The sequence below is a fragment of the Salvelinus fontinalis genome, chromosome 12 (genome assembly GCF_029448725.1).
Source record: "Salvelinus fontinalis isolate EN_2023a chromosome 12, ASM2944872v1, whole genome shotgun sequence".
Lineage (NCBI taxonomy): Eukaryota > Metazoa > Chordata > Actinopteri > Salmoniformes > Salmonidae > Salvelinus > Salvelinus fontinalis.
Genome location: NC_074676.1, coordinates 47,415,652 through 47,439,202, shown reverse-complemented (window position 1 = coordinate 47,439,202; position 23,551 = coordinate 47,415,652). Strand labels below are relative to the sequence as shown.

Below are 23,551 nucleotides of genomic sequence, written 5' to 3'. Positions count from 1 at the left end.
GTCAAATAGAGCAAATTCACATCATAAATATCTGCAGGGTCAAGCAAGCTGGCCTCCACCCAAGCAAATATAGGCCTGCCTAATGAATGATCAGTGGAGAATATCCATTCAAGCAAATATATTGAATGGTCAGTGCTACTATCACATACAGTTGTATGTCAGTGGATAAACATGCAATTGACCCAAACAGCCTTGTGCTCTCATTATTGTGTCAGACTGGGGAGCCGATGTAATCTAATCCCTTGGGTGGCTGTGGCTGCCCTCCTGTGCAACAGACGCCTTGTTTGTGCCGGCCTCTGGATAAGCGATTCCATCTCTGACGTTGTGAGGTGTAGCGTTCCCCAGGGAAGCGGCTCAGGATTCCAACAGATGTTAGACCTGCACACTCAACCACAGTTAAATCACTAGAGTCTACTGTAGGCCATTTATGTAAAAGCACTGATATCCATTTACAATGTCATAATTACCATAATGAAAGACATCAACAGTCTCTTGGCATTCCAATTGGTTAAGTTTGACAATCAACAAAGCTCTTTAGACCTATCTGGACTATGCCTTGTTTTTCAGTGGGGTGTGGTGTTATTAACCCGGAGTTCTAAGCGAGTCATGGTATTATTAGACCATAAGAAATAGGATACTTGCCAAAACAGTGTAAAAAATAATAATACAAAAAAAGGGTCATCAGACTTTCATTTTCAGCCAAGGCTCCAGTTGAAAAAAATATTTTGGGATTCTTGTCATTCAGCTCAACACTCACAAAAAAAAATGTTTTGTCTTTGCATGAAGCAATTAATTACAGCCATTCTAATTGAGTCCAGAATTGGTGTCTGTCACACGTTGTTTTTGTAATGTTATTTTTAGTGTAACAATTTGATGCCTCTGTTAGAACTATGAGTTATGAGTGAACTGTCGACACCAAACATTCACATGTATCAATATGATAGCTTACCTGCCATTGTTTTAGTTTTCCAGCCTGAGAAAACTATGTGCTAATCTACCTTTCATTCGAAGAAAGTACATTCCTCTCTGCACTCCTCTCATGTGTTGGTCACATTATGTAGGTATAACTTCCCCTCTAGACCTGGCCTGCAGCCAGCCCGGGAAAAATAACACGGCCATGTGCATGCCTCACCAGCACACGGGAGGGAGGGAAAATCATTTGAATATGCCTTTGACGAATATAACATGAAGGGAATAAATTTGCACTATTTGGATGTGTCCGCTCTGCGTCTTCACCCCACCAACTTCACGCTATGTTTGTGACTAAGCCTTAGCTCATTGACATGGCTACGATACATTGAAACATTACTCAGAGTAGGCTTACAATTATATCATATTTCATTAATGACATAAGCATTGCAAAACCATCGAACAATGGCATTATGTAGCATGTAATGGTCTTATTCATATTCTTCAGCTGCTGTTAGAAATTAGAATTCATCATCTGACATCATCATTCTGTTTGGAGGCTGTGTGTGGACCTTTCAGCACACGAGCTGTGAACAAAGAGCACCGCAGTCACAGGAAACAATGAAAGACAGGGGCAATAAACAACAAGCCTAATCTGAGCCAAAGCACTCACATTTGTGGGGGGAGAGATTCCCCCCTCAAAATACGCCAAGGGACGAGAGCAAATATTGGCATAAACAAGGGTCCTAAAGGTGGTCCAGAATGTTGTTTTTCTGTACCCCCAGGGAAAGTTCAACGAGTTGGGCACAGGACACAACAACACTGCAGCTATAATGGACTGTTTTGGACACACCCTCCTCTGAAGTTACACTGATTTCCATGGGGGCTTGGTTTGCCCGCAAGCTGATCCCACCGTCGGTGGAGTCAACAAGGCACTCACACGCTCCACGCCCCTCATCCTCCAACGTCACGCCGCCTCTGCTGAGCAAAACCCGAGTGGCACCGCTGTCATACAGCATGATATCAAGAAGCTGCTAAAAATCTGTCTGGGCTGGCGGAGTATATGGAAGTCATGAATAGGGTTGCACAATTCCAGGAATTTTCAATACATTCCCTGGTTGTACTGAAATCCCAGTTGGATGATTCCCAGAATCAGAAGGAAATAAACAAGAAATCCAGAATCCTCCAACCAGGATTTCTGGAAAACCAGGGAATTTATTGAAAGTTTCCGGATTTTTGAAATCCTAGTCATCAGTATGAGAGTAGTTAAGACAGCACTTCTCTACATTACAGCATTCTATAGGCCTACCACTATTAATTTTTCTTGTTCCTCAACCTTGACTTACAGTAAAAGTATATTGAGCAAACATTGAGCAAATTAAAGGCTCGATATTATGATATTGTTGGTTCTCTATCTGGTGAATCTATAGTTCAATTGAAAGTCTTTCTACAGCGTTTTCTCTTTGCTACAATACTGAATAAGTCTCCATTACTGCCTTATGTAAGTCTAATGCAGACATCTAGTCTGCTATGTACACTGAACAACATGTAAAGTGTTTAATGAGCTGAAATTAAAGATCCCACATATGTATGTATATATGTGTATATGTATGCATGTGTGTATGTATATGGATATATATATTTACCCCAAAAATATATGGGGGATTGGAAATGATGCAGACAATTACATTGATGGAAGCAACATTCTTTCTGCAATATTAAGCTGATCCACCCTTAATTTTTTTTTTTTTATATATAAAACAAATATATTTTTTTATAATAAAAAAAAAGATAATCCATCCACCTGACAGGTACGGCATATCAAGAAGCTGATTAAACAGCATTATCATTACACAGGTGCACCATGTGTTGTGTGACAAAACTGCACATTTTAGAGTGCCCTTTTATTGACCCCACCACAGAGCAATTGGCATGCTGACTGCAGGAATGTCCACCAGAGCTGTTGCCAGAGAATTTAATGTTCATTTCTCTACCTTAAGTTGCCTCCAACATAATTTGGCAGTACGTCCAACCGGCCTCACAACCGCTGACCACGTGTATTGCGTTGTGTGGGCGAGCGGTTTGCTGATGTCAACGTTGTGAACAGAGTGCTCCATGGACAAGGAACACAATTGCATTTTATCGATGGAAATTTTAATGCACAGAGATACAGTGACGAGATCCCGAGGCACATTGTCGTGTCATTCATCCACCGCCATCACGTCATGTTTCAGCATGATAAATCACAGCCCCGTGTTGCAAGGATCTGTACACAATTCCTGGATGATAAAAATGTCCCAGGTCTTCCATGGCCTGCATGCTAACCAGACATGCCACCCTTTGAGCATATTTTGGATGCTCTGGATTGACGTGTACGACAGCTTGTTCCAGTTCCAGACAATATCCAGTAACTTCACACAGCCACTGAAGAGGAGTGGGACAACATTCCACAAGCCACAATCAAAAGCCTGATCAACTCCATGCAAAAGAGATACTGACTGGTTTTCTGATCCACGCCCCTACCTTTTTTAAGGTATTGTGTCATGTGAAATCGATAGATTATGGCCTAATGAATGTATTTCAATCGACTGATTTCCTTATATGAACTGTAAAAAAATATGTGCATGTTGCGTTTATATTTTTGTTCAGTATATGTCAACCTGTGTGTGGTTACAATTGAGAACATCATTGCTACAACATACTGTCATGGCACGTCTGCTGAACAGCCCCAGCGCCCTTTAAATAGAAAAGCCATTCATCTTTTTAAGACACAACCCATTGGGCACACACTGGTTGAATCAATGTTGTTTCCACCTCATTTCAATGACGTTGAACCAACGTGGGGTAGACGTTGAATTGACGTCTGTGCCCAGTGAGAATGCTTCTTTGTATCCAGTAGGTTGCATATTGCTCTGTTGCACGCAAGGCAAATTCTGAGATGCACACAGACACACAGATACACATACACAAACACACAGACACAGATACACAAACACACAGACACAGACCAGATCCCCAAGTGTTGGGAAGGAATATCATGCTCTGTGGCTCGAGACAAAACATTTTGCTAACGCGGACAGTTCTATCTGCACACAGAGCCCGGCATTCCCAACGAGATACAACGACAACAACAAAGGTGATGATATGTCTTCTAATGCCACTGTGGAGCTTCCAGAGCCAATTGTTTTGCAGCCTGGCACAGTATACCGTTCTGAGATGTTGTTGTGATCGCTTGGATACTAGCCATGAAAGTGTAAAAATACAAGAGGACGAGCAACTTCCTCCCGGCAACCTTGACAACCTGGCTTGGCGACGTCTTCTCTCGTGTGTACGTGTCAATTTGCTAAGTCTCCTGATTGTCCCTGTTGGCAACCTGTCTCGTTTAGAGCAGCTAGAGACAGAAGGAAAGTAATAACACTTATTTATTTTTTACTTTGTTTTGTTACTTTGTTTTGACGCTACAGCGTTGCAACCCAATGCTACATTGGATGCCCATAGGTTAGGTTAGGGAGTTCACCACAGGTGGGATGTACCAGCATTCAATAGATTTCTATTGGAAATTACCATGGAAAAGCAACCCGTTTTGGTGACAGTTCCACCACCTACAAGCATCCCAGTTGAACGCCAATGACTGTGGATGCCCTATTTCTCACACCTTACAACTATGCGTTCAAGTGAGATTATCACAATTTTACATGACCCAGGAAGACCCCTCCTCTGGCCTTGCATGGAGCTTCTAGGTTTTGGCCCAGAGGCACGGTGGCCACCCAATGCATGCTGCATAGGGATAGGGTCCTTTCTTATCAGTAAGAACATCAGGTTTAGCTCTGACATCACCCTCAGGAAGCCTCAGGAAGCCATTTTGAGAGTCATCCTAACTGACTGTCAAAACAGACACTTCCCCCTTCATTCTCAGTTCTTATGAAACCAACACTAATTCCTTGGCAGCATCATCATGTTCTAGTTTTCTTTGTTACATGTGACCGTGCATGTGACTCAGGGGCAGAGGCACAAGATTACCTTCTGGTCAGCCAGTAGTTCTGTAATGAACCCCCTGGCTGGATTTTTATAGGATGCTTTTAATGGGGGATACACAAGAGCATAAATCAATCTTAACTGGAGATGTTCATCTTGAGATTGTAGAAGCAGCCAAGAAGCACCACCACGCTCGTTTGGGAATAACTGGACCCGACTGGGTCACCTGAGTTATAGTGTCATATCGTAGGCTCACGCTAGGCCTGTTGCGGGCTAAAAGGTGTTGTTAATTTAGACCAGAACCTTGACCATGATGTTTGTTTGTCTGTCTGCTTGTCATTGATTTGTTGTTGATTTATGACAAACAAATCGGTACCAAAAATATCTGTGCGGCCCTCCGTTGAATTTCCGAAATCCCAATGTGGCCCTTCTCAGACAGACACCCAGTAAGAGGAGTCAATGCCCTGTTTGTGATATGTGCCATAACCACCTATTGCAATGTGTCAAGACATACTGTATATCAAATGTGTTTCCTTGTGTGCCAAGCTACCAAGCCAGGGCCTGCCCCGGTAGGTTTGGTGAGACTACCAACAGTTTCATGTTTTGAAACTGTTGGTAGTTTGAACTGACAGTTTTGTATGAATGTGTTATCCTCGATGGTCTGTCAAATCAATAATACCACCCTGGTATTCTGTTTCCTCGTTCACTACAGACAGCAGTGCCTACTAGGCCACAGACATTTCCAGTGAAGGAGCTTATAATGCCTCTACCACACAGCCACCTCACTCACACAAGGCATTGGAGGTTTGGTCTCATAAACTAGTCCCAGATGGAGTTTTGATGAGATAAAAAAATGACATGGAATTAAGTCAGAAACACTGTAGCTTGTCATTGTTATCCTTCTATCCTGTTCTTGTATGTGTAAAACGTTTTGTAAGGATTGTTTTCACTGCCTGCTGCCTCTGAGTAATAGAAGTGTTCTTTAGATGAACCATGTCGTGGGCAGTGCTGCCTGGGCACACATTCAAACAGCTATACATAATGTTCCAAAACAAGACAGTAGAATGTACCATAACAATATTTTTCAGGTTTCAGGTTACCTGAACCTTTCTGTTTGGTCACATAAATTAAATTCCCATTATGGTTGAAATATGTTTAAAAAGTGAAACTGTCAAATTTGGCATTGACTATGTCCACAGTCTTCTGACTGATGTGACTGAATGACTTTTCACCAGAATTCCCCTGCCCAGTCCTGTTTCTTCAGTTTAGACCTAAACTGAACATGACACAATGCTTCACTCAAAGCATGTCGTAGAGTAGGTTTTGAAAAGGGTGCTTTTCCAGAAAACCTAGTGTATTATGCAGGTAATATCCTCTTCTTTGGGATGGTCTATTTGAGGAGAACAAGTTATATTCAATCTCTCTAGTCAATTCTAACCAATGCAACTTCCTGGGACATACACTACAAAAGTATGAACACGCCTTCAAATGAGTGGATTCGGCTATTTCAGCCACACCCATTGCTGAGAGGTGTATAAAACCGAGCACACAGCCATGCAATCTCTATTGACAAACATTGGCAGTAGAATGGCCCGTACTGAAGAGCTCAGTGACTTTCAACATGGCACCGTCATAGGATGCCCCCTTCCCAACAAGTCAGTTTTCTGCCCTGGTCAACTGTAAGAGCTGTTATTGTGAAGTGGAAACGTCTAGGAGCAACAACGGCTCAGCCGCAAAGCGATAGACCACACAAGCTTAATGGGACTGCCAAGGGCTGAACCGCGTAGCGCACAAGAACTGTTCTTCGGGAGCTTCATGAAATGGGTTTCTATGGCCAAGCAGCCACACACAAGCCTAAGATCACCATGCGCAATTCCAAACGTTGGCTGGAATGACTGGGGGCACACTACATGCCCTCCAGGACACCTACAGCACCGATGTCACAGAAAGGCCAAAAATATCATCAAGGACATCAACCAACCGAGCCACGGCCTGTTGACCCCGCTATCATTCAGAAGGCGAGGTCAGTACAGGTGCATCAAAGCTGGGACCGAGAGACTGAAAAACAGCTTCTATCTCAAGGCCATCAGACTGTTAAATAGCCATCAGTAGCCGGCTACTCAAGCCTGCACCTTGGAGGCTGAAACCCTATATACATAGAATTGTTAGATACTACTGCACTGTTGGAGCTAGAAAAACAAGCATTTCGCTACACCCGCTAAATATGTGTATGTGCCAACAAAATATAATTTGATTTGTAAAGCTCACCGCCATTGGACTCTGGAACAATGGAATTCTTAACGCTACAGCATACAATGACAATATAGATGGTTGTGTGCTTCCAACTTTTCCTGTTCCATCATGACAATGCCCCCATGCACAAAGCAAGGTCCATAAAGAAATGGTTTGTCAAAATCGGTGTGGAAGAACTTGACTGGCCTGGACATAGCCCTGAGCTCAACCCATCAAACACCTTTGAGATGAATTGGAATGCAGACTGTGAGCCAGGACTAATCGCCCAACATCAGTGCCTGACCTCACTAATGCTCATGGCTGAATGGAAGCAAGTCCCCGCAGCAATGTTCCAACATCTAGCCGAAAGCCTTCCCAGAAGAGTGGAGGCTGTTATTGTAGCAAAAAGGGGGGGGGGGACCAACTCCATATTAATGCCATGATTGTAGAATGAAACAAGCAGGTGCCCATATACTTTTGGGCATGTAGTGTAGGAGACAAATTAAGATATGTTCAGCAAGCAACTGTGGGGACACACTGGTTTAATCAACGTCGTTTCCACATCATTTCAATAAAATGTTGTTAAACCAACGTGGAATAGACATCTGTGCCCAGTGGGAAGGTTCTCTTTCCTATTTGTCCTTCAAGATAGTTGACCGCATGACACAGAGATCACAATTCCGTGACCGAAAATACAAATATCTATTTCAGTGTTTTTATTAGAAAAGGGAATTACAAAAACTTTGGCAAGTTCTGTGAATCAACAACGGCATTTGTATAAAAAAAATTCAATTTCAGGTGTGTGCTGCACTGCGCATGACACCTAAGCTGCATTGCTGACCTGAAGTCAGTTCTTTAGTACACTTCAAAGTGACATCTCCAACTTAAGGCTTAATGTAACGCTGAACAAACATTCTGCAGACATTTACAGACTGTTGGAAAACAAGGCATCTGGGTTGAATCAAACACATAGCTCTGATATTTCCTCCTTAGCCGTTTCTAAAGCTAATCATTTGAGCTTGCAGCAGCTACAAACACACTTTTCTTCCTCGTGTCACTGTTTCTAAATCAGTCCTAGACTCTATTTTCTGAGAAAGCGTTATGCCCAGGTTTGTGCTATAGAACTAGCTTTTACACAACACTAACGTTTCTCTTGAATTCTTCCACATGCAAAAAAACTCAACCGTTTAGTTTTCATCCATTACTGTCGTATTAACATTCAGAATACATTGAACATCCCCATACAGAGGACAGCTGCTTTATCAGAATCTCTCATGGAATCATTTCAGTACATTTTCAGATACTACAGGATTCGAGTTCCCTTTTGCATAGTATTACCCGGCTAAATGCCGAAACCTGCTGATTCAACTCCTCCTCACCAAACAGTCTCGGATAAGTGCTTACTTGAAAAACAGTAGAATTATTCATCATGGCTGAGTCATACTATATGTTACCAGGCAAGAGGGAGTTGGGTATTAAAAGATGAGTTACAGGTGCCTCAACACCAAGCCAGCTGATCATTTGCAGATGTTAACCGAAGATATACCATTGCATTCTTTGAGGCTTAGTTATCATCTGCAACTCGAACTCTCCCTCAAAAAAATCAAGTGATCCTCCCCAAATATTTCCCCAAACTCTGTAAAACACAAAACATTTATTGTGTGGGGGTTCATTGATTGGCAGGAGGGGTGACTTGATTTCGTCATCCTCAGCCAGAATCACTTGGGAGGACAGGAACCATGGGAGAAGTTATTTCCTTTTCTTGTTGAACGTAACATGTTCCCCTTTCTTTTTTAAAAAGGACTTCATCCACAAGCAGGTCCTGTCGCCTCCATCTTCTTTTCCAGCCTCTCAGTGGTACTCTAAGTCCCTTCGAACAACAGAATCCACATCTTTGGACCGAGTTGCCAGTTTCGGAGAGTAATCCAGGGGAAGACAAATCTCTTCGCTCCGTTTAATTAAATAGGGTCATCGTGTGACGCTCAAGTGGGGCTTATGGTTCAACACGTCATGCAGCGACGTCTCATGTTGAGGGGCTGAGGATTTGGGTCAATCTGCAGGAGCAAAACACAAAAGGTTTAAGATTAAATAAGTAGCCTAGCGGTTAAGAGCATTGGGCCAGTAACCGAAAGGTCGCTGGTTCAAATCCCCAAGCTGACGAGGGGGGAAAGAAAATTTAAAAATCTGTCGATGTGTCCTTGAGCAAGGCTAACTGCTTCTGTAAGTCGCTCCGGATAAGAGAGCTTGATAAATGACTAAAATGTAAATTGAGTGATAGAAGTGTAGAGAGTTCAGTTAATCAAAGAAGTGCATCCCTATTGTCACGAGACTATTCCAAGGGGTGCTAGCTCACCTCGCAGTACACCGGAGGAGGTCGGAAGCGGAACTCCTGGACAAAGGCCCTGAGAGGGTGCTCCATAATCCCACTGAGGTCCTCCTCAGGATGGGGGGCTGTAATGTTCCGCTCAGCCTCCTCATCCGTCACCACAGAGCTGTAGTCAGGAGGAGCTGTGTGGGGAGGGAAAGAGGGTACAGATGAGTAAACAATTTTTCCTAATGTAGGAGATTTTCAGGGGGACCTGGCATTGAGCTTTGGGGAACAAAGCTAAGTCTTGTATTACAATGAGACTTACGCTCAGGCTGCTCGGGGATGGCCATGCGGAGCCATTCCAGGTTAACACTGTACTGGCTGCTGACGCTAGAGGTGCGGCTACCAAAGGGATGGAGGGGGATGGTGCCCATGACCAGGGGCAGCTCTAGGCACAGCTTGGAGGTCCCAGGAACATCCACACACACCTAGGTGGTGGAGAGGGGAGAAAGCTTTTAGAACTACAGTAACAGACACGTCAGTAGGGGTAAAACCACTACCGACTGATCTCTAATTAGCTTTTCATTATCAATCGGAGGCATATCCTCAACAAGGAAAATCTAATGATTATGAATGATGTACATTTCATTCTGTCTATTGCTTGAACTCACCCTGAGCATGTATTCCACTTTGATGATGCGGCACTGCAGGATGGAGGGCCCGACAGGGGGGATCTTGATGGCGCGGCCATGCCAGGTCTCCCTGCGCTGGGCGCCCACCACATCACCACTAAGCGTGGCCACCACGGCTTGCTTCTGCTTCATGGTGCCCCGGGCGATGAACGTCTGCGTCTGTGTGATGTAGGCCTTGGGCACCACAGAGCGTGAGGTGGCATTGTCAAACTCAGCAAATACAGGAATCACCTCACCTGGAAGATGAAGAATAGGTGAGGTGAGATTTGGTTCAGTTAAAATTAGTTATTTGCCTTAATGGTTCCGTTTTCAGGGCCACTAGGATTAAAAGGTATGATTGGTTCTTACCTGGTGTGTAACCTTTACGATCGATCTTAGCGGTTATTGACACCTGTCCAAAATTGCGGTACCACACCCGTGCCATCTTGTCTTTAGTGCCAGCTTGGGGAGCCAATAAGGCTGGTGTGTTGATGTCAATGGGCTCGATGACTGTGAACTCCTTCTTGATCTTCCTCACTGTAGCCCAGGGCCTATGCAGCTTCACTTTCACCCAGTAGCGGATGCTGCCATGCTTGCCTTCGAAGGATGTCACCAGTGTCCTGTTGAAGCAAAAAAATAAAAAATAATAAACAGATTGTTTAGACATTAGTTGTTCTTTAATAAGATGCGAGGATTTCATAGGTCCAAATCAAATGCAAATTAACATTTGCCTCCAGCGTATCACTGCATAATAATTCCAAAACCATTAATTCCAGAAAGGGATACTTACTCTTCAGGCAACTGGAAACTAAATGGGAATTCATGTCTTCCAGCAGAGAGGAGGGTGTGCTCGCCATTATCTGAAGAAAAATGAATAAAATAAGCATTAATTATTTGAAACCACTTCTGATCCACATTGATTACTGAATGAGGGCCTTTTGCTTTCCAAAAGCAATGTACTAACTAAAATACATACAGGAGAAATCACTGAGTTTCTTTATTACAATGAACTGCAAATGCAGTTTTCCCTTTTCTTCTTAAACACAAGAGCACCATCACATGCCCTCTATACCGCTGGGTGCTCTTGAATGGGTATTTGCAGTCCCTTGTTTTTCTATATATTATAAAATGCAGGGCTGCATTGTCTGGGTTGGCGCCCCCCCTTGGGTTGTGCCGTGGCGGAGATCTTTGTGGGCTATACTCGGCCTTGTCTCAGGATGGTAAGTTGGTGGTTTAAGATATCCCTCTAGTGATGTGGGGGCTGTGCTTTGGCAAAGTGGGTGGGGTTATATCCTGCCTGTTTGGCCCTGTCTGGGGGGTATCATCGGATGGGGCCACAGTGTCTCCTGACCCCTCCTGTGTCAGCCTCCAGTATTTAAGCTGCAGTAGTTTACGTGTCGGGGGGCTAGGGTCAGTCTGTTATATCTGGAGTACTTCTCCTGTCTTATCCGGTGTCCTGTGTGAATTTAAGTATGCTCTCTAATTTCTCTCTCTCGGAGGACCTGAGCCCTAGGACCATGCCTCAGGACTACCTGGCATGATGACTCCTTGCTGTCCCCAGTCCACCTGGCCGTGCTTCTGCTCCAGTTTCAACTGTTCTGCCTGCGGCTATGGAACCCTGACCTGTTCACCGGACGTGCTACCTGTCTCAGACCTGCTGTTTTCAACTCTCTAGAGACAGCAGGAGCGGTAGAGATACTCTTAATGAGCGGCTATGAAAAGCCAACTGACATTTACTCCTGAGGTGCTGACTTGTTGCACCCTCGACAACTACTGCGATTATTATTATTTGACCATGCTGGTCATTTATGAACATTTGAACATCTTGGCCATGTTCTGTTATAATCTCCACCCGGCACAGCTAGAAGAGGAATGGCCACCCCTCATAGCCTGGTTCCTCTAGGTTTCTTCCTAGGTTTTGGCCTTTCTAGGGAGTTTTTCCTAGCCACCGTGTTTCTACACCTGCATTGCTTGCTGTCTGGGTTTTTAAGCTGGGTTTCTGTACAGCACTTTGAGATATCAGCTGATTTAAGAAAGGCTATATGAATAAATTTGATTTGCATTCAGACAGAGTAAACTCTTAGAGTGAATCCAAACTCAATCTAATATGCATAATACTGTCAAATCCTTTGACAATGTCAAGTGCATTCAGTGGGGTAAAGTACTTTTACTTAAGTTTTTGGGGGTATCTGTACTTTACGATTTTTTTTACATTCCTAAAGAAAATGTATTTTTTACTCCATACATTTTCCCTGACACCCAAAAGTACTAGATACATTTTGAATGCTTAGCAGGACAGGAAAAGGGTCCAATTCACACGCTTATTAAGAGAACATCCCTGGTCATCCCTACTGCCTCTGATCTGGCAGATTCACTAAATACAAATGCTTTGATAGTAAATGATGTCTGAGTGTTTAGTGACCATGGTTTTCTGTAACTAGAAAAAAGTATTATACAAAAAAATGTTTTTAATTGTGCCGTCTGGTTTGCTTAATATAAGGATATTTTAAATGATTCGTACTTTTACTTTTGATACTTGGGAATATTTAAAACCAAATACTTCAAGACTGTTACTCAAGTAGTATTTTACTTGAGTCATTTTCTATTAAAAAGTTATCTTTACGTCTACTCAAGTATGAGCATTTTGTACTTTTTCCACCACTGAGTGACAATTATTTTTCCATGCTGCAAATTGAAACGTTAAAATAAAATTAATAAAATGTGTATATTTCACCTTTAATTAACCAGGTAGGCCAGTTGAGAATTTACCATTGAGATCACCCAAATATGAAAAATATTACAGAATAACTAAGAAATTACAAAATACTTTCCCTTGCGAGAAACCCTACACAAAACCCAGTTATGTACAATGAAAATACTTTTCTCGAGTAAAATTTGCCCAAGTGGTTTTGCATAGCATGGAACACTTCATTGCTTTCATTCACCGATAGAGTGAATGACTAACCTGCTTGCAGAAGAACTTCTCTCCTGTTGAGATATTCCACTTCGTCGCTGTAGTTTTGAGTATAGGCAGTACTGGACCCAGCCGAACGAGACTCGGTCCAATGCACTTTCGCAAAACCTTCTGCGTGCAACTTCAACGACTGCACTTTACTTTCACCTGAAAGGTTCAAAACAACTCTTCCAGACACCACGTCCCCACTGCTGAAGACTGGAGGGGAATCGATTTCTGGAGAGTCGAAGACGATGTACAACTTTTTCAATTTGTCGAAAATCATCGTGAGCGTTATTAGTTCCAAACAGTGTACTTATGTTAAAATGTTATTGCTCCTTGTTCAAGTTGTCAAAGAACTCTGAAAGAATGTTTCGGTACTATCTTAATATTATTGTCGCTACACTTGCAAAACAAAACTGATTAAGTAGTCGCGGCCACAGCTCCCTGCACGATGTGGGCTGTCCTAATATATTATGTAAGGCCACATAGAGGGTAACGGGCTAATAAACATCTTCCCTGGGTGTGGAGCGCTCGAGCAAACGGGGAAAACCGTGCCTGGTGATTGATGGTTACAGGTTCTTAGACGAAAACAGGCTTACTGAGCATGCCCGAACGCTGCAAAGACCCTCCCATTTGACAAAATAGTTTCACATTGCATAATAGTACAAAAGGTATTTCAGCTTTTGCTCATGCCCATTTTTTGGTATTCTGTACATGTGGTCTATGCATTAATTTCAAGAAAGGGAACATGCACAACTTGCCAAATATATACATTTTAAAGTCTGTAAATGCCTATAATGAATTATATTGTCATTGTTATTATTCATTAATGCACTGCGTGTGTGCATTTTGCTGCACCTTTTATACCTGCTATAAACTGTATGTGACAAACATTTGATAATAACATTGATTTTTTTTGCCATTTCATATAGGATACCACTTCAAGAAACAGTAATAAGGGGAAAGTGCATGAAGATGAAAAGTACATTTTAAACAAATGTTTTATACACATACACAGAACATATATTGAAGAACAATTAGTTACATGACCTCTAGATTGCAAAATCGGGTAACATTTTGTCCCAAAAAAATAGTTGTTTACCTTTGTTTCCTGAAAGCATGCGAGGGTTATATACTGCCACCTTGTGGTGTGAACATGACACATGCAACAGCAGGGTTTCCCAAACTCAGTCCTGGGGTCCCCCTGGGTGCACGTTTTGGTTCTTTCCCTAGGGCTACACAGCTGATTCAAATAATCAAAACGTGATGGTGAGTTGGTTATTTGAATCAGCTGTGTAATTCTAGGGCAAAAACCAAAACGTGCACCCAGGACCTGTACAGTACAACTTTATGATACCCTCCGCCTCCTGGTGGCTATATGAGATTTTTTTTAAGTGTCAGTCACGTAGGCCTCACTGTCTCTAATCAACTTCAGTCAGCTCTGACCATAGACTTCCTGTAGTGGCTGGGCAGATGAGATAACACATACACAAGCATGATTTTGGATTTATACAGCCACGTAGTATCAAATAACCAATGGTATGCAGACAAACTAACAAGTTAATGCAGTGTACATATTTGTGCTCAGATTGTACAGAAGGCCATAGCTACATGTTCAACAGTCTGGCTTGAATTTCTAAATATATGAAGGTGCACAAACAGCAGGACTTAATATTTAGCTAATTAAGCCAGAGTTTATTCAAGCTAAAAAAAAAAGAAAGTTTATTGCAATGAACACAGTATCCTTATCTATCAGACAACCAAAGACAGTTGTAGTATCAGTTCCAACATGAAGTTTCTCAAAACCAGACCAACCAAATTAAAGCATTGATCAAAGCTTGAAGGGAGCAAAACTATTTTGCAATTCCATCTGACCACAGGAAAAAAGGGTAAGTTTATATGAAATAAGATGTCCACAGAATGTTTGCCCCGGAAAGTTTTATTAGTCCTTTGAAGGTTATAAAATGGCCTACCATAAAAAATACAATATTTTTTTCCTAATGAAATATCACTTCATAAGCTATTTCCCAACGGATTTAGCATGATTAAAGTTTACTTTTATACATGTCTGAACACTGAAGTCCCAGACTTCCAACTACAGTGTATTTGGAAAGTATTCAGACCCCTTGACCTTTTCCACTTTGTTACATTACAGCATTATTCTAAAATGGATTAAATGGTCCCCCCCAATAAATCTACAGACAATACCCCATAATAACAAAGCAAAAAAACAGATTTAGAAATTTTAGCAAATTTATATATTTTTTTTACTGAAATATCAAATTGACATAAGTATTCAGACCCTTCACTCAGTACTTTGTTGACGCACCTTTGGCAGAGATTACAGCCTCGAGTCTTCTTGGGTATGAAGCTACAAGCTTGGCACAGCTGTATTTGATGAGTTTCTCCCATTCTTCTCTGCAGATCCTCTCAAGCGCTGTCAGGCTGGATGGGGAGTGTCGCTGCACAGCTATTTTCAGGTCTCTCCAGAGATGTTCGAGCAGGTTCAAATTCAGGCTCTGGCTGGGCCACTCAAGGACATTCAGAGACTCATCCCGAATCCACTCCTGTGTTGTCTTGTCTGTATGCGTCGGGTCTTTGCCCTGTTGGAAGGTGAACCACCTTCCCAGTCTGAGGTCCTGAGCGCTATGGTGCAGGTTTTCATCAAGTATCTCTCTGTACTTTGCTCCGTTCATCTTTCCCTCGATCCTGACTAGTCTCCCAGTCCATGGCGCTGAAAAACATCCCCACAGCATGATGATGCCACCACCATGCTTTTGAGAGTCCTTTAGGTGCCTTTTGGCAAGCTGCAAGCAGGTGGTCATGTGCCATTAAGAATGATGGAGGCCACTGTGTTCATGGGTACCTTCAATGCTGCAGATATTTTTTGGTACCCTTTTGCAGATCTGTGCCTCGACACAATCCTTTGTTGGAACTCTACGGACTATTCCTTCAAATCAAATTTTATTTGTCACATACGCTGAATACTTTACCGTGAAATGCTTACTTACAAGCCCTTAACCAACAATGCAGTTAAGAAAATAGTTACTAAATAAAACTACATTTAAAAAAATGTAAAAAACAATAAAATAACAATAATGAGGCTATATACCGAGTCAATGTGTGGGGGGTACAGGTTAGTCGAGGTAATTTGTACATGTAGGTAAGGGTAAAGTGACTATGCATATATAATAAACAGCAAGTAGTGGCAGTGTAAAACCAAAAGGGGGAGGGGTGGGGTCAATGCAAATAGTCTGGGTGGCCATTAATTGTTCAGAAGTCTTATGGCTTGGAAGGGTAAAAGCTGTTAAGGAGCCTTTTGGTCCTAGTACCACTTGCCGTGCGGTACCAGAGAGAACAGTCTAGGACTTGGGTGACTGGAGTCTGACAATTGTTTGGACCTTCCTCTGACACTGGCTAGTATATAGGTCCTGGACCTCATGGCATGGCTTTTGCTCTAACATGCACTGTCAACTGTGGGACCTTGTATAGACAAGCGTGTGCCTTTCCAAATCATATCCAATCAATTGAATTTACCTCAGTTGTAGAAACATCAAGGATGATCAATATGGAAACAGGTTGCACCGGAGCTCAATTTCAAGTCTCATAGCAAAGGGTCTGAATACCTATGTAAATAAGGTATTTTTTTATACATTTAAAAACATTTCTAAAAACCTGTTTTCACTTAGTCATTGAGGTATTGTGTGTAGATGAATAAGGGTTTTTATTTAATCCATTTTAGCATAAGGCTGACAAAATGTGGAAAAGGGGAAGGGGTCTGAATACATTCCAAATGCACTGTATTAGTCAGGTAAAGGATTTTTAGGGGATGTATTTCAACAGATTTCTGTAGCGGCTGTTTACCCAGCTGGGACTCCAGATACAATCTATAAGTTAATTGTTTTTCTATTCATGGAGATCTTCTTGATTTGAAATAACAAAACCTAATCAAAGTTAGTACTGTAGTAACTTACCTAGGCATTAAATCTTGGAGTACTTTTGAAGGTTCTCTGGAATAACAGAAACCTTGCTTGACAAGTTTGCATGTAAAGAAATGAGGACTTAATTAATGTGCCGTATAGTGAAGACACAGGGTTGGGGGGTGTCCTGTCCCTCAAGCTCCCACGTGTTGTTTTCCCTGTTGCCTGAGAGACAGAGGCAGCATTTTTTTAAACCCCCAGCCCTTTTTAGACAAGCAACTGCCTCTGCCTCTTATTGGAAATCTCCACTCGCGCTTCCTTTTACGTAAGTTTATTCTTTCCGAAAGCACTATTCACAGTTGTCTATCAGTCATAATGAAAGAACATATAAAACCCCTAAATCAAAACTGTAAATTGCCATGACTTTCCAGTGACACGACTGCTCTATTTATTTACCCTGCAGTCTGTTGTCCTACACTCAGAGAAAAAAAAGGGGGGAAAAGTGCTATATAGAACCTACAAGGGTTTTTCAGCTGTCCCCATAGGAGAACCCTTTGAAGTACCCTTTTTGGTTCCAGGTAGAACCCTTTCCGAAAAACCCTTTTGGAACCCATTTTTCTAAGAGTAAATCCAATTCCTATAAGCATGTTGGTGCTACACGTGAGTTTCATTCACACACACAACCAAATTTTAAATATTAAGTTCATGCTGTAAAATATTTTCCAGAGTTTCGTGCCTCTAACAATGCAAATATTCTAATAGGTTTGTATTTTTTTCGAGGGCCATAAGTAGGGCCTGTGTCTTTACTGTGTCCTACAGTAGGTTTGGTGAAATCCACCGTGCACTAGGCTACTTTTAGAGAACTTTTTAAAACACGCAAACAATTAGTCCCATTCATTGGCTCAAAATTAAAAGGAAATCAATATATGCTACACCTTAGAAATAGTTTAACATTTTTGAGAAATAACAAAACAGTTGAACAATGACCAGAGTGCTTTTTCCATGAGAAGACTACTTACCTCGGATGAGATGTTGCCTCTTCCTGAAGTAACTGATCTTGGAGGTGTAGTCGTTGTAAACGGCATTCATGCCTCCACTGCGATTCTCAAGCCAGTGGGCAGTGGCAACCCCTCTTCCAAGGACCTTCATGGAATCCACTTTTGTATCCCTGTTGAGCTCCAAAACGACCTTTCCGGACAGTATCTCGCTGCTGGCATACACAGCATCGCCCGGCCCGTCGAACTCCAGCTTAAAACTTTTGATAGTATTGAAAGTCATTCCTTGGAGGGGAAAATAAAGATGTTTTACCACAACAAAATGTAGCCTGAGACATAAATAACTGAAGGAGCCGTGCTGTTTGTCAATCACACGATTCTACAACTCAATATATTACACTAAATTAAATTACACTGTTTTTAAATAAAATATTTCACACCAGCAGATCAAAAGTCTGTCAAAGAATGCAAACCAAACCTACCTTAAAAAAAATGGGAGATGGTGAATTCGAGGTGCCAGGCTGACTGTTATATTTATATTGTACAATGTTCTACCACATAATTTCGACGCACAGATACGACAGGTTCCGTTTACACGCCAATTAGAATAAAGCACATTTGAGTCACGTCGCCCACTCTTGTAGACCAGCGTGGACAGAAAGCGACGACTGCAGAGATATTAGAGAAAGGATGAGATAGGAATCCCATTGGCAATGGACGGAAAACGAAAAATTCCTCATCAGCAGACTGTCGACCAACCGCGTTCACGTTGTCATGTTGCGTCATGCAGTTGATAAGTTCATCGTCACGCAACCCTTTCCCAAAGTCAGGGTATGAGTCGAGAAACCTGCCAATTTTCGTCAAAAGTACGTAATATCACGATTCAAATGCTATACGATATTAAAGAGAACAAGTTAATTATCTCACATATCGGATTGCAATGGTGTACTTCTTGTTGACGAAATTCATGCTAATGTTTTTTTTTTTTTAGCTAGAACCCAATTGACTTCCATTCACTCCATGAAGGAGAGCTCTTCTTGTCCCACAAATGGAGGTAAAACAATTAGAGGTAAAACAATTCAAATGGAGTTTCCTATCTCCTCAAAAGTATCTGACTACTTTTTTCAGTACGTGCTTGAAATGTAATTGGTTTACGAGATGATTCGCTCATAGATTGCTGCCCAATCCTTCCCTCCCTCATACATGAGTGCACCATTTTATGTCTCATGTCTCCATACCTATGCAATACGCATCAACCGTATAAGAAAATAGATAATGCATTGGATGCATAAAATATCAATGCATGGAATAAAACAAATCAAATATTCATATTTAATAGGTTTAGGTATTAATTTATGAAAATATAGATTCAAATGGAAGAATATTCTCCCATATTCTATCGGATAGTATTTGGCCATTCCATAAAATGATTAAATAATCAGGGCTATCAGATTCACATGCATAAATCATGGGATCATATAACTATGAAATGTTTTAAAGAAATCTTACTGTACACACACAAACACCTCATTCCAATTTTAGAGGTCAATAATGGGTAGCATCAACATCACATGGATGAAAAGTGTTGTCAAACCAAGATTTAAATAAAACTGATGCTGAAATACAGATAGTCATAGACACACACACTATTGGATACACTACATCAATAACAGTGAAGGTGAACTAATTTAGCCTAATGTAGCCTATTACTTGTAGATTTTTCTGACTAGTGCAAAAAAGTTGCTATATAAATGTCCATCTTAAAAAATACATGTAAATTGATAACATCTGATATGTGTTGATGGATTAATGAACTTGGCTTTGTTTCCCTCCATGATAACTGGGTCATTGTCCTTTCAGGTGTGTGAAATCAGGTTTGACATATTTACGTCTACCCACCAACTCACGGTTTTGCTCAACAAAGCAGCTGCCAAAACATGGCAATCAGCAGCTTGGGTTCAAGGTTATGTTGCTGTTTCGTCATTCTCCTATTTGTTTTTACACATATCATACTTAGTCAGGTGTAAAAAAGGGAGTAAATCCAATAACTAAATCTGTCATTGCCCAAACAGACACTAACCTTCACTAACCTCAGCAACACACTTATTGAATACCACATGTCTCATAATACCCATAAAACCTAGCGGTAAAACTCGGAAATGGTTCCAATCCTTTTTTCCACCATACATTTTTCTGTAGGGGATTTTAGAACTACTTCATATAAGGTCTGTGTTTCGTGTAGGCTTACCCTGGCGTGATGTTTTGATAACCGTGCAAATGTCTCTCAGACAAGGTAACTTTTATCAATATATTCGCCTGTAATTACCCCCCCAAAATGAAATGCTAATTAGACGCTAATGTGGTTATCATTGGGGACTACACATCCTGTCGCAAGCTTTGACGTAATCACTCAAGGCCCAGGGTGGAAAAAAACTCAACATTTCTCCATGTGAACTCTCATCGACGAGTAGCAAGTAATCTAGCGAGTAGATATTATAGCCTTTTAAGTTTCTAGTTTGATATTGAAATTGTGTATTTCTCGTGTGTATTTTTGTTTAGCATTATTCCCTACAGGCGGTGACATGCTAGAGAAAGTGCCTAACATTAGCGGTCAGCGCTAACTAGCTAACATTAAATATCCCTGCCCTGGTGGACTAGCTAGCATGTCACCACTCGTGGGGTCTGGGGAAAAGTCTGACTACACGAACAATGAGCTAACGTAACTATTTAGCTAAACGTTAGATATATATCTCTGCCCTGGTGGGCCAATATTAACTAGCATGTCACCACGTTGAAAAGTGTGACTACACGGAAGGTGAACTAACTTTAACTAGCTGGCTAGCTAGCTCACAAAGGACTTGTGGGGCTCAATGTTTTCCTATGCAAAACCCTTTTAATACTCTTATGTTCATCCTTGAAAAAGGTCTGGAATAGACACCAAAGTCAACTGCTCTGCTAACTAGCTAGCTAAAGTGTAGTCAGGGCTCAGGTCTCTGATCGCACTGGTAAACTGGTGACAGTCGGCTAGAGATGGTGTGCAGGTGCTTCCTGCAGGAATTTGTAGTCTTGCTGGGGTCTTCTCTGTTGCTTTGTAGCATTTAAAAAAAAATGTAAATGGAAGCGAATATATTGATCAAATTCACCTTGTCTGAGAGGGAATTACAGTTATCAAAACATCACAACAAGGTAAGCCTACACCAAACTAGGGCTGTTAAGGTAACCTTATTACTGCCACACCGGTTATGACAGTCAAATCCATATGACCATTTAGTCAGGGTAATTAGGGTTCTCCAAGCTCTGATGCTGCTGATGGTCATTAGTAGCCTACCAAAATTGCAAACTGCCTGGTACTCAGCACTCTATTGTCCTAACCACTCTGACATCAATGCAAATGTATCGAAAATCGAATCAAACATGTTGCGCAACATTTCTATAGGCTATGCAATTGCGTGATAAAGTTTTGATGGCCTCTATTAAAAAGAGGAGGTAGACAAGACCTACTATAATTATTTATCAAATTTCTTAATATTAAGCACATTGCTTTGCTTTACAAAAGGAGTATATCCTCCTAGGGGCATGAAAATTAACCATGGGAGAAGAGTTCTCCATTCGTTATTTAAGTGCATAGATGACATCTATTTTTTTTCCCATGCCCCTGTTCCGATACAGGTGCATGATAATGGTCCATTCTAAATAAAAACTAATATCACTAATATCAAAACTAATATCATATATTATTTAGTATATGTAAAGACATTTCAATTAAGAATAGTCTGATTCATGACAATATTAGCCTTTCACTTGTGAATGATGTATTATTGCGTGTGAATGATGCCCCGCTTGTGCATTAAGGCAAGAAATAGCGTATACTTTTGTGTGACTTTTTCAAATCATGGTCACACACCTCATGTAGCCTAGCCCATAGGCCTATGTGTTTTGAATCCCAACTAAAATGGACAAATAACTTCTTAAAATGTAGAACATTAATCCGCTATATAACTGGTGTAGAGCCTAACTGGCTGCAAGTGAGTTTCAAGTTTGGGGAAGATAATTTTCACCGTAAAAATGCATCTTCATAATAAAGCATTACATGCATAATCGCATTTGCTGTCACTTTCAAGAACAGTGTTTTCCTGCTAATTGATTGCATTTTGGAACATTCGCACTTATAGACTACTGCTGTGTGCGCATTGCTGCGCTTATGAAGTGAAAAAATTGCCTAATAGTTTATCAAAAATGTAAGCTTAACAATCAGCCTCATTGCTTTAAAAAAAGGTTGTGAGTGGTTGTATTCATTTGGAATCTAATCGCATCCCACAACTATCCCAGAGTATGTTTGGAATATTTATTTATTGCACAGAAGAACAAATTGACCAATGGAATAGGTCCAAAAAAATGTATATACTATGGGGATAGTTGTTTCACATAGAATAGTGCTTTTACTATTCGCTACGCCTACTCATTTTTTTGGCTGACTAACTCATCTTGTTGGCTGACGAAAAGTAGGCTAAATGCAGTGGTGGAAAAAGTACCCAATAGCCATACTTGAGTAAAAGTAAAGATACTACTTGAGTAAGTCTAAAAGTATTTGGTTTAAATATACTTAAGTATCAAAAGTAAAAGTATGAATCATTTCTAATTGCTTATATTAGGCAAACCAGACTGCACAATTATATATATTTTTAATGTAAGGATAGCCAGGGTCACACTATAACATGCAGACAATTTACAAGCAAAGCTTTTATGCCAGATCAGAGGAAGTAGGGATGACCAGGGATGTTCTCTTGATAAATGTGTGCATCATGACACAAGGCGAGACCCAGATGCAGACACAGGAGGCAGATGGTTGAAGTTTAAGATGTTTAATAATCTAAAAGGAGTAGGCAAGAGAATGGTCGTGGACAGGCAAACGGTCAAAACCAGTTCAGAGTCTAGGAGATACCGAGTGGCAGACAGGCTTGAGGTCAAGGCAGGCAGGTACAGAGTCCAGAAACAGGCAAGGGTCAAAACCAGGAGGACTAGAAAAAGGAGAATAGCAAAGGCAGGAGAACGGGAAAAAATGCTGGTTGACTTGGAAACATACAAGACGAACTTGCACAGAGAGACAAGAAACACAGGGATAAATACACTGTGGAAAACAAGCGACAGCTGGAGGGGTGGTGACAATAACAAGTGAAACAGATCAGGGTGTGCCACCTGGCATCCTACCTGGCTGACCGGCGGTGGGGAAAAAAGGCGATGAAGCACTAGCCTATGTCCAAGATGTCTTTAGCAGGGACCCAGCACCTCTCCTCCGGGCCATAACCCTCCCAATCAACCAGGTACTGTAAACCCCTGCCCTGTGGTCGAACCCTCAGGAGGCTTCTCACTGTATACGCTGTCTGGCCATCGAGGACCCAGGGGGGAGAGATGGGCCTGGAAACAGAAGACAAAAGGACTGTGAGACACGGGCTTAATCTTAGACACATGGAAGGTAGGGTGAATACAGAGGGTACGGGGTAACACAAGACGGACAGCAGTGGAACTCAGGACTCTGGAGATGGGAAATGAAACAGGGAGACAGCTTGCGGGACTCTACCCGAAGG

At 41.6% G+C, this 23,551-nt stretch overlaps 1 protein-coding gene across 3 annotated transcripts; it reads right to left on the bottom strand.

The window, feature by feature from the left end:
- Window positions 1-7,817: 7,817 nt before the first annotated feature.
- LOC129867517 (arrestin domain-containing protein 2-like) lies at window positions 7,818-18,652 on the bottom strand. Of its 3 annotated transcripts, none has more exons than XM_055940967.1 (8): window positions 18,449-18,652; window positions 17,991-18,251; window positions 10,886-10,955; window positions 10,465-10,715; window positions 10,096-10,352; window positions 9,750-9,912; window positions 9,470-9,624; window positions 7,818-9,170 (listed from the first exon to the last, which is right to left on the bottom strand). In XM_055940967.1, the coding sequence occupies exons 2-8, from the start codon at window positions 18,247-18,249 to the stop codon at window positions 9,117-9,119; spliced, it is 1,209 nt and encodes a 402-aa protein (XP_055796942.1). In that variant the 5' UTR covers window positions 18,250-18,251; window positions 18,449-18,652; the 3' UTR covers window positions 7,818-9,116. The 3 variants fall into 3 exon arrangements, with proteins under 3 accessions (XP_055796942.1, XP_055796941.1, XP_055796940.1); XM_055940966.1 differs by lacking the exon at window positions 18,449-18,652 and adding an exon at window positions 13,061-14,516 and having other exon boundaries at window positions 17,991-18,081; XM_055940965.1 differs by lacking the exons at window positions 17,991-18,251; window positions 18,449-18,652 and adding exons at window positions 13,061-14,516; window positions 17,026-17,976.
- Between the last annotated feature and the right edge of the window lie 4,899 nt (window positions 18,653-23,551).

Coding starts and splice junctions, on each gene's coding strand:
- LOC129867517 (XM_055940966.1), bottom strand. CDS start 13,334: ATGATTTTCGACAAATTGAAAAAGTTGTACATCGTCTTCGACTCTCCA. Junction 9,913..10,095: donor AAGTGGAATACATGCTCAGG/GTGAGTTCAAGC, acceptor TCCACCACCTAG/GTGTGTGTGGATGTTCCTGG. Junction 9,625..9,749: donor CATCCCCGAGCAGCCTGAGC/GTAAGTCTCATT, acceptor CTCCCCACACAG/CTCCTCCTGACTACAGCTCT.